Here is a 12,730-nt window from a genome sequence, read left to right as displayed (position 1 = left end):
AAAACCTTTCTCCCTCGATCTCCACCAATGAACCCGTGGATTTGCCCCCCCTCCGCCAGCCATTTCGGCGGCCGATGTTAGGGAAATGATTCCTGGTGCATTGACTCCAGCTAATAGATAGGTAGGGTTTTAGTCCTTGCGAGGGCCGTGTTCAGATGGATGACGACATTTCTTTTTCGAGTCAGTCTTGCAAGCTCCGATCCTCCTCTAGTTCAGGGAGTGTATAAGATAACACCCTCTTTTTACGGAAAGGTAAAAAAGTGCAAGATAACAAAGAGTCGTTAGAGCAGAGAAAAAAAAGAGTTAGCCATGCACCCAATATTTGTTTTTTAGGCAAATATATATTTTTTAAGAAAATTTTGAGGCAAAGAGATGTGTCTATTTTTTGTTTTGTTTTGAGTCTAGTTTTTTTTTTTTGAGGATTTGTTTTGAGTCTAGTCAAGCCCCCCACACGTAGTGCGGCAGCCCAGCGGACCAATGCATCGGCCCGGCCCATTTGCAACCGAGGAAATCCCCCAAACCCTAGAAACTTCTGCTGCACCTATAAATCCCCATCAACGCCGCCTCCATAATCCCAACCCACAACGAATCATCCACCTGCGGCTCCATCCCCTCTCTCCTCCCTCCCCCGATCCACATCGCTCTTCCGGTTTTCGTTTGGATTTGCTTCTTGTTCGTGCTCCCTTCGATGGCTGATGAGAGTTTTGCAGCGGTGATGACAAATTTGTGGACTAGAGTTTCTGACGCCGCCTCTTCAGCGGCATCTGCAGACAACCCCTTGGCTGTCTGAGCTCCCAGATCACACACCATCGATACGTCGGTTCTTCTTCTTGCTTTCTTTCCCATCCGTGTTCTTCTCTGCTTGCATCTTTGGCTGGTTGTGGGGTGTTCGAGTAGCGGTGATGACATCTATGTGGACTAGAGTTTCTGATGCTGCCTCTTCAGCAGCGCTTTTGAAGACAACCCCTTGGCTGTCTGAGCTCCCAGATCCCCCAAAACCGACGCCTTTAACCTGTATCTTAGATCGATTTTTTGCTGATTTTTTCTTGGTTTAATTTAGTTGATGCGCGTGTCCATTACCTATTCCGGGGGATGATTTGTGTTCCTCACGGGGTAATGGCTCGGACGCTAGAAGCGATTCATGTGTGGTGATATCCTGATTGGTGGCGTTCTCAGTGCCAGCTTATCCTGGAAACGCCTCATATATTACCGAACTTGTATTACTTTCTTATATGTTTGTATTTGTGTTTTTGGGATCTAAATGATGCGAAACTACGAAAGGGAAATCGTCCACCGTGGCGACCATGTCAGTTCTTTCACATTGATAGGAAGATCTGATAGATTCCACACAACTCCTTTTTGTGTCTTTTTATTGTTTTTGATCTGTTCAGTTTGGATGTGGATGATGAGATCACAAGTAAAAATACAGTTATCCCTGTCTTACTTCCTCGGAAGGGTGCTGAGAATACTTTGAATCTGACACAATTTACTCTGCATTGCTTGACTTTTATTTCCTGTACTTTGGTTTTTGCAAGTGTGAAAGTTGATCTTGGCCGGTGATGATTAGTATTGGTTGCAGAACAGGCAACATAGATTGTCTGTGCAATGACGACACTTTCGAACTAGGACGGTCTGAGGCCACCTTGATCACTACACTGGTTCATCACTAATGTTTTTCTATTTTTCTGTTTTTGCTTCTGATGTTTGTGCTTGCAGGGGCCTTTCTACTGAAGGTATCATAGGCATTTGTATTTGGCGCTGGACAAGGAAAATAGGAATTGTCATTTTGTTTACATGAACTGTAGTCTGATTTTGTTCCATCTATTTGTATTGTAATTTGCAAGGATATGATTGGAATTTATATCTGTTCAGAGTGTTCCAACATTGTATTGGTCATTTGTTGAAATTACATATATTGGAAAACTTGTAAATCCAGATCTCTGCGGGATACAGCTATTGAGAGTTGGTTCTGATACAGCAATGTTCTACATATTATGCATATCAACTTACGTCAGTAGGTCACTTTTTTGACGGACAATACACCACATGGGTAATCAGACCTGCACTATGTGAGTTTCTGCTCAGAATCAGCCCAGTTACTACATGCTGTTGCTGTTCTAAGCACTCAATTAGGTGTTACAACTCAGATCAGTTGTTTCCTGGCTATTAATCAATTTAAATGATGGAGGGCCTTAGTAATGCAGGGTTGTGTTTATCCTGAGTAACTTTGGTGCGCATGGAGTAATTTGGTTCTTCATTTAGTTGGTATTGGCTAGGTCTGAATTAATCCCTTGAAACCAAAATTTTGTATTAACTGTTTTCAGGGAGTCTAGATCCCGCTTTGATTAACCCCAATGTTTCTGAAGAGTAGCATGAGTCGCCATCTGAAATCTCACCATTGGAAACATATTCCTCTGGGAAAATTCTAATGCATGAATAAGTTAGTAAGAACATTAGCAACAGAGCTGATAAAAACATAAGTTGCATCTGGTCAGAGCATGGCATGCGCTTTGATTAACCCAATGTTTCTGAGAGCAGCATGAGTCGCCTTCTGAAATCTCACCATTGGAAATATATTCCTCTGGGAAAATTCTGGGACACTTTCGTTATGGCTAAGGTTACATAGCACACCAAATCATCTCATCCAACAAGGCGATCTATGGTCTAAATTGCTCTAATTACCACCACGCTCCACCGCTGTACCATGCCACTGACGCCGCCCCGCTACCTTTCCCCTTAGTCTGGTGCCCCGCTACCTTTCCCCTTAGTCTGGTGCCTCACATTGTCATCTCCACAATTAGTGGGCGCTAATGCTCCTTCAAGCATGTTGCCGCCGGAGGTCTTGCATCTAGCTTTGTTTTGTTAGTATTTTTCTCAGTGACGTGCTTCAAATTTTATTCGGGTGTGTGCTTCGACCGATTACCTGGTAATTCTTGATTTTCACTCCATATGTGAATGGTTTAGCTAGCTCTTGATCAATATCCTTCAGTACATAGTTTGTAGCAAATGGTTGTAAGTAGTCTCAGATCGACTAACAGTATTGGTGGATACTAAGTACCACTACCAATCATCAATCATAAACTATACCAATTCTATATTAGTTCTAGAAAATAATATGATACAATAGAAAAAACTCAAATATAAAAAATCACAAACCTATATTGTTGTATTCTTGGCAATTCTGATTGTACACTGAAACTTAGGTGCTTTTGGACAGCTCATTGTACAATAAAATGATGTGCCTTGCATTATCATTTTTCTTGCAAATGAATAAATTAAGAGCATCCAACCCTTAAATTTATCTGCCTAAAGATTGATGTCCAGTAAGTTGAAATGTGCACTGCTTAATTGTTTGTTTACGGCCTTGGCGCTCTTCACGTTGCTCGAAAACCTGATCAGCAGCACACCGACATGCATCAGGAAGCCGACGGACAACCAGAGCAGGAAGGCCTGGAGCTTGAGCTGCAGCGACAAGGACAGCTTGGGCGTCAGCTGAAAAAACAACAGTTCAAGTGTTCAACCAAGTGTAAGTTTGCAGTCAGTCAATGATTGCAGTTCTACAATGACACATTCAGATTTTAGCATCCAAAGTTAGATAATAACATGGAAAGAATCTCTGAAACTTATTTACAGGGAAGAGAAAATGTCACAACTATTTTACCTCCAATGGTTGAACGCTCTTCTACCTTCGGTTCAAATCCTCAGGCTATCTGAAGCACCATAGATTTAGTTTGCAAGCAAAAGGATCACACAACCTGATAGTGCGGGTAAGTTAAATTGTGCGACCGAGATGTCAATCAGAAAGTTGTTGGTCTCTGATTCTCTGAAACTTGATCCTTATGTAACTGCCCATTAGTCAATATTGTTCACGTTCCAAATTCTTGATTGGACTTTTGGTCTGTTTCAAATACTAGTACATGATATCCAGGTCCAAAGATAAGTAACAGCCTATTTGAGCAAGTTGGAAACACATCTTGGATTTGTAGTAGAACTTCCCTAGTGCATTGGGATATTGACCTGGTCCTGGAGCCCTGGAGGTACCGAAGTGTGTGCTGTTTTTCAACTCAACCTTGATCCTGGTGGTCTTCTGACTGTTAAAAGACAGTATATGCCTCACAAGCTCAGGACATTCTCTCTATATAATGTAAGGCGTACTTGTCATATAGGCTACCTATTCCTTTTCTTTTTTCCTGATTTCTTTGCATGTTATGCAGCCAACTTTAGCAGTAATGTTGGGCTAATAAAATTGAGAGCCGTGCTATGTAATGGCACGAAGAGGACACTGAAGGAGGTTTTGCAAGTGCTTCCAATTTAAGTATTCATCTTCTTGAATCCAAGTACCAGAACATTCATCTTTATCTTGAGGTATGGTTTGCTTCCAGGAGCAGTTTCTTAGTTAATGCATCATTGAAGTGTTATTGATTATATTGTCATCTATTTTGGGTTTTGATCACGCCTTCAGCTTCTATTTTACCTCCTAAATTTTCATCATTGAGTTGTCGTGAGTATTAATGAAAATCTGTGTTTGGGTGAAAGTCATAAATTTGCTTCCTTTTAGGCATTTTTGTGTCCACGAATGGAGGATCGTATACTTGTGTTTTGGGTCCATTCTACGAGTCTTCATTGTTGCATAGTCATTTAGCCGTGGGGGCGGACCGTAGGCATCATTGTGTTTCAGATCAGATATGAATGAACTATGATATTTTATTTTTAAGATGGAGATTTGTGCTTAAGTACTAAACTACCAATCATATAGATTTATTCTTGCCTTCTTGTACGTGAAGAGGAAACCAGAAGTTTAAGGTTCCTTAAGAATTTTCCTTATGTATCATCTTCACCTATTTCCCTTTTTTATTTTTGGCAATATAAACGATGCCTTATGTTTGATGTTTCAGACTTAGGAACGTAGGGAGAAGAGTGGACTATGGATTCAGAACAGAACCGGCTTGACCATGGCACATCTTCACCAATGAGTCATGTTGTCGGCACCAATAATATTCAAGCTTGTCTGTGAAAATGAGGAGAGAGAGCGGTTGTATGTGGATGAATCAATAACCCATGTACAAGCTCCAAGGTAAAATGAGAGCAACCTTGTACATTCTCTCAGACTCTCATCACCCACTGGATAAACTAAATACACTCTACTGGAATAGTTGTACAATGCGTTATTGGTTAGTGATATGATAAATTTACCAACAAACAGATTACTGGAGATGCTCTGCTCCCCTTTTCCATTTTATCTTGTGCGAATTTAAAGCTGACATGAGTGTCATTCTTTTTGGTTTCAACATGTCTTCTTTATTGGTAAAAAGCACATTGGATGTATTTCAATTTGAGGTGACTAAGTGAGCAGCCATAATTCAATTAATTATAGATTACCCAGTGGGACATAGATAGTGCATTTGAAAGAAAATGTGATGTAGATAATGCATCATAGATATTACACCAGTTTAAACTGAAGAATGACACGGAATGATTCTACGAGCAAAGATTGTCTTTCCGCAAAGACATCCATTCCACGTGCACGCTTACTAGTGCACCCTGAAATTCTCCATGCCTCAATGCAACATTTATTGTCCAGGAAGCAAAGCAAATGATGAAATTAAAGCTATTAATACATAAAGAATAAAGAGTGCATATTCTAGTTCAAGTCATTATACATTGTTGCATACTTTTACATCTCCATAGAATGATATCACTCTTCACCCTAGAATATTTTTTTGCTCACACCTACAGGATAAGCTTTTGTTTGTTGGACGTGTTGCTAAACCTTGAGTAGCAGCCTAATATCAACGCGTTGAACCAATATGTGAGGCGAAGTAGGACTTGCCAAAATACCTTGACAAGACTAACTGATCATACAACACCCCTACACCGAAGAATGCACCGAATGCAATCACAAAGGCCACCTTGTAGTCAGCTTGTTTTGCGGACGGAATGATGGGTTGATGTGCTTCTGCTGAATTGCATTTTTGAGTGAGAGCAGAGCCACACAGCTTTGGGTTCCTGTCGAAACTAGAATTCTGAAATGTATCAAACTGGCCTCCAGATGGAATAGGCCCTTCTAGGTTATTGTTTGAAATGCTGAACGCCGAAAGGAAGTGCAGGGCATTCAATGCAACTGGGATAGCACCTGCGAGATTGTTACTGGACAGGTCTAGCACCTGTAAGTTTGTGAGGTTGCAAACCGAATGTGGAATCTGCCCGGATAGCTTATTAAAACTGAAATCAAGAACAACAAGCGCTTTGAGCTGTCCAATCTGCGGGGGAATTACACCTGTCAAGCAGTTGTTCCTTAGATTCAACACTGCTGGGAAAGATGTAATGGTACGGTATTCAAGTGATGGGCCATTGGTAACTGTCAGATCAAAGACCCTTGGGTTCATATGAGTTATGTTCTCAGTTGATTTTAGCATTGGCATCTCCATCAAGGTTAACGGGATTTGTCCTGTTAGTCTGTTGGTTGACACATCCATATAAAAGAGATGACTTAGAGAGTTGATCCAGCCTGGTATTGGTCCAGTGAGACGATTTTCACATAAAAGTAACACCTGCAAGTTTGCAGCCCTTGATATCCATACAGGTATTCTGCCGGAAAATTGGCAACCTTGTATATCGAGAACCTGAAGATTTCCAAATCCATCAATTGTCTCATCCTGTGGGAGGATCTCTCCCCTAAAGTTGTGCCCAATAAACAGTGTGCTCAGGTTCTTGCTGCTCTTAAGGATCTGAAGTGCATTTGTGATGTTTGTGAAATTGTTTTTGCCAAGTGACAAGAAGGACAGATGCTTCAGATTACCTATTCTGGACGAGAGCTGCCCGTGTAAGTTGTTGGTAGATAGCCGCAGCGCTGTCAGATTACTGCACGAGTATATGCTTTCTGGAACTGTGCCGGATAAGTTGTTGGAATCTAGATCTAAAGTTTTTAGTTTTGGAAGATTGGAGAAATTGACATTGGTAAGTTCTCCACTAAGTTTGTTTCTCTTCAGGTCAACTGTTATGAGATTTGTGCAGTTGCTGAGGGCATATGGCAGCTCCCCTGACATATTGTTGTCGTTCAAATGGAGATTCTCCAGTCTCTTGAACAGGCCTATATAATCTGGTATCTTGCCACTGAATCGGTTCCCTCCAAGATCAAGGGTTACGAGATTTCTGAGGCTGACCATGTTTGCAGTATCAAGAACTCCATGTAAATCATTGTTTTGCAAAGACAGGTATTCCAACGAGGTTGCATTGAAGAGTTCATCTGGGAGCGTTCCACTGAGGTTGTTATGCCCGGCCTTGAGCTCTCTCAGCTTGGAGCAATCACCAAGTCCTGGGGGGATGCTGCCGCTAAATTTGTTGAAACACAGATCGAGCACAGCGAGGGATGGTGAGCTGTTACAGAATTGAGCTGGTACCCGCCCAATAAAGTTGTTGTTGCTGGCATTGAGTGCCATCAGATTCTCCATTGCTTTCCATGTGGCGGATGGAAACTGTCCTGCAAATAAGTTGCTTGAGATGTTTAGTACCTGCAACTGTATAGGCCTGGCAGGTGGTGAAGATGACAGCTGACGGAGTGTTCCGTTGAGCTGGTTAAGGCTGACATCGAGGAAGACGATGCTGCTGGAAGACAATAATTCCCGGGGCAGGCCACCGGACAGCAAGTTTTCAGAGAGATCGAGGTGCTGCAGCCCGGTGAGGGCGCCAAGGGACCGTGAGATGTGCCCCTTGAGGCCCTTCGAAGGCAGCGAGACATGTCTGACCATCCTGTCTTGCTTGCAGGCGACCCCTTCCCACTTGCAGCAATCCGTGCCATTCCGCCATGACGAGGATAGGCCACCGTCTTGAGAGAGCTCGGCAAGGAACCGGAGAAGGGAGTTCTTCTCTTGCTCCGTGCAGGAACTGGAAGGAGAGAGCAAGCAGAAGACCATCAACACAAGAGCAACGCCAAGGTAATGCATCTGCAATACCTTGCTGTATGTTTTGCTGTGCAGCTGAAGTTTCTTCATGGTATATTTTGGTGAAGCTAGCATGGGAGCCAAAAGCTTATGATGTCCTCTCACTGGATATAAAGCATCAATAGAGGTCTAATCGTCAAGGAGGACGAGGATTGGGGGTAAATAAGGAAGCAGATCGTGCTCCCATTTTGTCTATCCCTTGTATTGTAGTCGCCACAAAGAAATTTGGGTCAAGAAAATAGGATTTTACACAACTGCCCCCAGCCCACCAGGCAGCTTCCTAGTTAACACTGATGTTTAACTGTTATAATCTACTAACAAGTCGCCCAACCTTCCTGAATACCTTCCTTACAAAAAATAAATAAAATGATTTTTTAAAGGGTAAATAAATAAAATGATTTGTAGATTGTGTAGTCATCGTTTGACTTAGTCCTTGCCTGAATTTTTAAAACATGCCATAGCTTACTTGACCTGACATCACTTTGCTTGCCGGCTTCACTAAACAAATCTAACCACTTCCCACTAGCACTTCACTAAACATCTCTTCTTGCTGAATATGATGGCAATTTATTTTTAGACCATGGATATTTACTTCATGTATGATGGCAATTTATATTTTATAAAATGTGTCAATTTTTTTATCTAACCATGAAAAAAAATCCTTTTTGAACATGGAAAATTTTACACTATGACCATGGCAAATTCATATTTACACCATGTGAAAAAAAATTAGACCATGACAAATTTAATTCATGTATGTTAGCAAATTTATTTTTTAAAATCGTGTCAATATTATTTCTTCTAACATTGATTTGTTTTTTCAACATGCCAAATTTTATATTTAGACCATGTGAAAGAGAAAGACTATTATTTGTGTTGGTAGCGGGTAGCAATGAAGTAAGCTTTATCATCCATCCAACCGCCGTTGTCTACAACAAGTACTATGTGTTTGAATGAATCATAGGAAATGTAAAAGAGCACTCGGACTATATAGCTCTTAGACTTTTCATTCACCATCAAGGCATCAGTCTCATTCTATAGGTCTCTCTTCTTTGTTCAAAACTCGAACACCACTAAAACTAAGTAGAATAGTTGGTGGTACGCTGTTCTCTCCTTGTTTCTTTTCAAGGGAGAACCACTTTGATCCCGTAGGCATGGGATGCATAGGGAAACAAAGAGTCACATGTAGAATTGATTATTTTACATTGGGGTTTGATAGGCCTGCAACATATGCCCATCGAACTACACAGTTTATTTGTTGGCCTGCAACATATGCCCATCAAACTACACAGTTTATTTGTTGGCTTGCGACAAGGCTTTGAATACCACTGTACGCAATGTATGGGAGGACTGACCACATACATCTCAGATTCATCATTGTCATCAAGCATAAATCGTAGTATCCAGTCCCTATCTTCTTCGTGCCAAAATCAAACTGAAATGTAATATCACCCACTAAAGATATATGAAGAACTTGATGGTACAATGTTCCTTTCTTGTTTCGCTTCAAGGGGAACCAGTTTGAGCATGTCATCATGGGAGGCATAGGGAAACAAAGAGCCACCTTTAGCATTGTTTTTTCAAATGGGGGTTATCTACCTCTATAAATGTCTTATAAGAATCCATTACTATCATTTTTAGTTTCTATTCTACATGCTATGTATGGTGCTTACTATGATTCCATAGCTACTTTGCAACACCTACTTGCTTACACTAGACAACCTATTAAAAACTATTGATTGTTGTACGTTTATATATAAAACTTGTTATATTTATTAGCATATTATAAGGGGGGCCTTTTGTCCCTGTTGGAGCCACCAACCGGGACTAAAGGGCCGGCGGTGGCACAGCCGCGGGGCAGGGGAAGTTTAGTCCCACCTGGCTTGGCGAGACGTGCCCACACTGGTTTATAAGCCCAGCTGCGGCTAAGCTGTTGAGCTCATCTCTAATGCAGGCAGTAAATACGCCTCCACATGTGCCTTATCATGGACCTTGGACCGGGATATCATTTGTAGTTACCATTGGAAGTGTGTTAGGATTGACGTATAGTAGTGGCAGACTCTGGCAGGCTGAATGGCCACTTGTGTGATGCTTATGTGGACTGGTCTGTCGAACAGAATCCGGTTGTGATTTGGGGATTGAAGGTTTAGTCGAATAGTTTTGTAGTATCTTGTTTTGATGATCTTTACTGTATTTATAGCTGCACTTCAATTCCTTTGTAGTCTCTGCAACTGTACGAGTATTTGTCATCGATCAGCGTAGATGCGCGAGTTTGCATTTTACCCAGATATATCATCATTATTTTCATTAAACCGCATGTTTAACCAATATTCTCGCTTTGCAACAGATAATCTGAATGCAGTTTCCCCAGCGGTATCGTTTTGCTTGAGCCCCGGTTGTCAGAGTCGTCGGTGGGTCCACGGCAACACGGACGGCCAAGTGATCGAGAAAGGCGTGGCATGGGTATGCCCAGCTGGTGCTCGAGCGTCCTGAGCATGGGTGGCTAACGGTCGTCTCCGGTAAATGATTGTGATATTTGCTTTATAATATAAAACGGGGCGAAAGCCTTTTTAGGTAATGATTGTGATAGAATGGAATCAGGCTACTTGCTTGCCAGTTTAGCTGAACAGTCAGTGGTAAGAATTGTATATATTTCTTTGGGGTGTAACAGTTTCTGATCTAATTTTCAGATGGTATCATTTTCATGCTCTTCAGTAGTAAAGCAAAGGGTAAAAATGCTTGCACAAAGGAGCTTCATATATAACATAGAAAGGCTGGTTTATTTGGTTGGCTCTGATGTAAGTTGTGCCTTTAATAGTGTTGGAAGTCTCTTCTGTCCGACTCGAAGCTACTTCCTCCGTAAAGAAATATAAGAGTGTTTAGATCACTAGGGAGGGAGTAATATACACATTCGTGAGACAACTCATGCAAGTAAACAAGACCAATTAATTTGTTTAGAATTGAGATCGAGTGAGAAACTAGAGACAAACACCATGATGTAAAAGTAAACTCTTGTTCTCATTGATGATGGGATTATACATATATATAGCCCCTGAAGGGGTGCGACTGAAGGGATGTGAGGCAATCGCCTCGGTTAGAAAAAGCAGGGATTAATAGGATTAATTAAATCCTAACACTCCCCCTAATCCATGCTTGTTAGTGTAAGTATCATCATCTTGAGAAGCTCCTTCAAAAACCCTGTGGGAAAAATATGAGGAGATAGGTGTTCCATATGTTGCTAAAACTCCTTCAAACCCAGTGGAAAAAATAAGGAGAAAATGATGCAACATATATAATGGTTATTGTCTCTTTTAACTCAATACAAGAAAACCCATAGAGTTTAGAGGACAATAAATATGTCGTATATACTTTCCTAAAAACCCCGGTGGGGAAAACAGTAAGTATGACATATGATCTCATGTTGATATTACCTCATTAAAAACCTTCATGAAGGGAAAAAGAGTATAATATGATGCATTGAACAGGAACAATTCAGGAAGATACTCCCCCTAATTCTTGCAAAAATTTGAAGCTGTCACATACCAAAACATAGAAGTTGGTAGAGACCCGCTGAACAAATCAGTCGCATGATTTGACTTGCAAAATATGCAATATAGTGATATTGCTTATTATGTAACCTGTTTGCATCCGGGCAACACAAGAAACATTATCGTTGAGATAATGGTTGGTGAATGTAGCCATGAGGTCTATTCCGAAGACTCTTCATGAGAGGGCTACCACACCTAGTAGTAAGGATGACAATTTTATCCATGGACATGGATACCCATGGATATCCGACCCGAATGGATAGGGTTTGGATATGCTTTTGTGTCCATGGGCGGTGCCCAAAACCGACCCGATTGCTCGTGGGTAGGACATTGATATAATCTTGTACCCGTGGATATATCCAAACCCGACCAGATAGTATGACTTATTGGGCAAAAATATGCTATCCCTACCCCACAGTCACATGTCCTGCTGCAATTTTACATTTTGTTATCTAAAACATGCAAAATAAATTGCACAATTCCCGTCGTAACTTTTAATAGTTGACATTCAATCCCATCCATAACATACTCCAACACCCATTCTCTTATTTTTATCTCCTTATTAAATGACTCGTCATTCTCATCTATTAGGAAAAAAATTTCTAAATGATATTTGGTTGTTAGTGGGCGTTGATTTACCATAAGTTGTTGTTTACCGTAAGTGAGGCCTAGCCTGCCATGAGCTAAAGATTGGAAGAGCTTATGTTAACATTGTATTATGTCTTATTTATATGTCTTGAGAGGACCCAATGGATATCCAGTGGGTATGGATATCCGACGGGTTTGGACATGGACACAATTTTTCATCCATGGATATTTTCATGGTTTAGCAAAGACTATCTTCATGGATATGGATATGAATTAGATATTATTCAACCCGGTCCAAACCCGACCCATTGCCATCCTTACCTAGTAGGAACACTAAACTTGTCTATGATTTGACATAGTGGGGATCTGATCGATGTATCCAATGATATTGGTGTTCAGATTTCTCCAAAACTGAAAAACCAGGACAAGATGTTTCACGCCTTGGAGATATCGAAAGATATTCTTGATTACCAACCAATTGTGTTTGGTCGATCCAATGGCATATGGAACGTTGAGTCCCAATATCTCATTTCCATCATCTCTTGATCTAAAATAGATCTTTCTCTATGTCTAGAGAATGAACTAGCATGAGAGTTATGGACGGATAAGATTTGTCCACAATGAATTTCTCCAATATATTTTGGATATAGACAA

The 12,730-nt window shown here is 41.0% G+C and overlaps 1 protein-coding gene, 1 long non-coding RNA gene and 5 other non-coding genes across 7 annotated transcripts; 6 read left to right on the top strand and 1 right to left on the bottom strand.

Moving 5' to 3' along the window:
- The first annotated feature begins 574 nt into the window (after window positions 1-574).
- On the top strand, window positions 575-1,975 carry LOC119338245. The gene is made up of 2 exons (XR_005163843.1): window positions 575-820; window positions 1,717-1,975. It is a non-coding gene; the product is annotated as an uncharacterized LOC119338245 (long non-coding RNA).
- Window positions 704-798, top strand: LOC119342460. Its single transcript, XR_005165592.1, has one exon. It is a non-coding gene; the product is annotated as a small nucleolar RNA Z157/R69/R10 (small nucleolar RNA).
- On the top strand, window positions 891-987 carry LOC119342459. Its single transcript, XR_005165591.1, has one exon. It is a non-coding gene; the product is annotated as a small nucleolar RNA Z157/R69/R10 (small nucleolar RNA).
- On the top strand, window positions 1,079-1,209 carry LOC119342493. Its single transcript, XR_005165618.1, has one exon. It is a non-coding gene; the product is annotated as a small nucleolar RNA snoR80 (small nucleolar RNA).
- LOC119342400 lies at window positions 1,395-1,487 on the top strand. Its single transcript, XR_005165582.1, has one exon. It is a non-coding gene; the product is annotated as a small nucleolar RNA R38 (small nucleolar RNA).
- On the top strand, window positions 1,553-1,639 carry LOC119342487. Its single transcript, XR_005165612.1, has one exon. It is a non-coding gene; the product is annotated as a small nucleolar RNA snoR20a (small nucleolar RNA).
- A 1,331-nt stretch (window positions 1,976-3,306) lies between the features above and the next one.
- On the bottom strand, window positions 3,307-7,991 carry LOC119339248 (receptor-like protein 2). The gene is made up of 3 exons (XM_037611375.1): window positions 5,839-7,991; window positions 4,070-4,091; window positions 3,307-3,492 (listed from the first exon to the last, which is right to left on the bottom strand). Exons 1-3 carry the CDS (start codon window positions 7,989-7,991, stop codon window positions 3,307-3,309), a joined length of 2,361 nt encoding a protein of 786 aa, XP_037467272.1.
- Between the last annotated feature and the right edge of the window lie 4,739 nt (window positions 7,992-12,730).

Source organism: Triticum dicoccoides, chromosome 7B (genome assembly GCF_002162155.2).
Source record: "Triticum dicoccoides isolate Atlit2015 ecotype Zavitan chromosome 7B, WEW_v2.0, whole genome shotgun sequence".
Taxonomy (NCBI): domain Eukaryota; kingdom Viridiplantae; phylum Streptophyta; class Magnoliopsida; order Poales; family Poaceae; genus Triticum; species Triticum dicoccoides.
The sequence above is the reverse complement of the archived record's forward strand: the minus strand, read 5'-3'. Positions and strand labels throughout refer to the sequence as shown.

Excerpts from the sequence above, each read along its gene's own strand:
- LOC119339248 (XM_037611375.1), bottom strand. The coding sequence starts at position 7,991 with ATGAAGAAACTTCAGCTGCACAGCAAAACATACAGCAAGGTATTGCAG. Across the intron at positions 4,092-5,838 it reads GATCAGTTAGTCTTGTCAAG|TCAGAAGACCACCAGGATCA; the intron begins GTATTTTGGCAA and ends GTCTTTTAACAG. Across the intron at positions 3,493-4,069 it reads AGAAGACCACCAGGATCAAG|CTGACGCCCAAGCTGTCCTT; the intron begins GTTGAGTTGAAA and ends TTGTTTTTTCAG.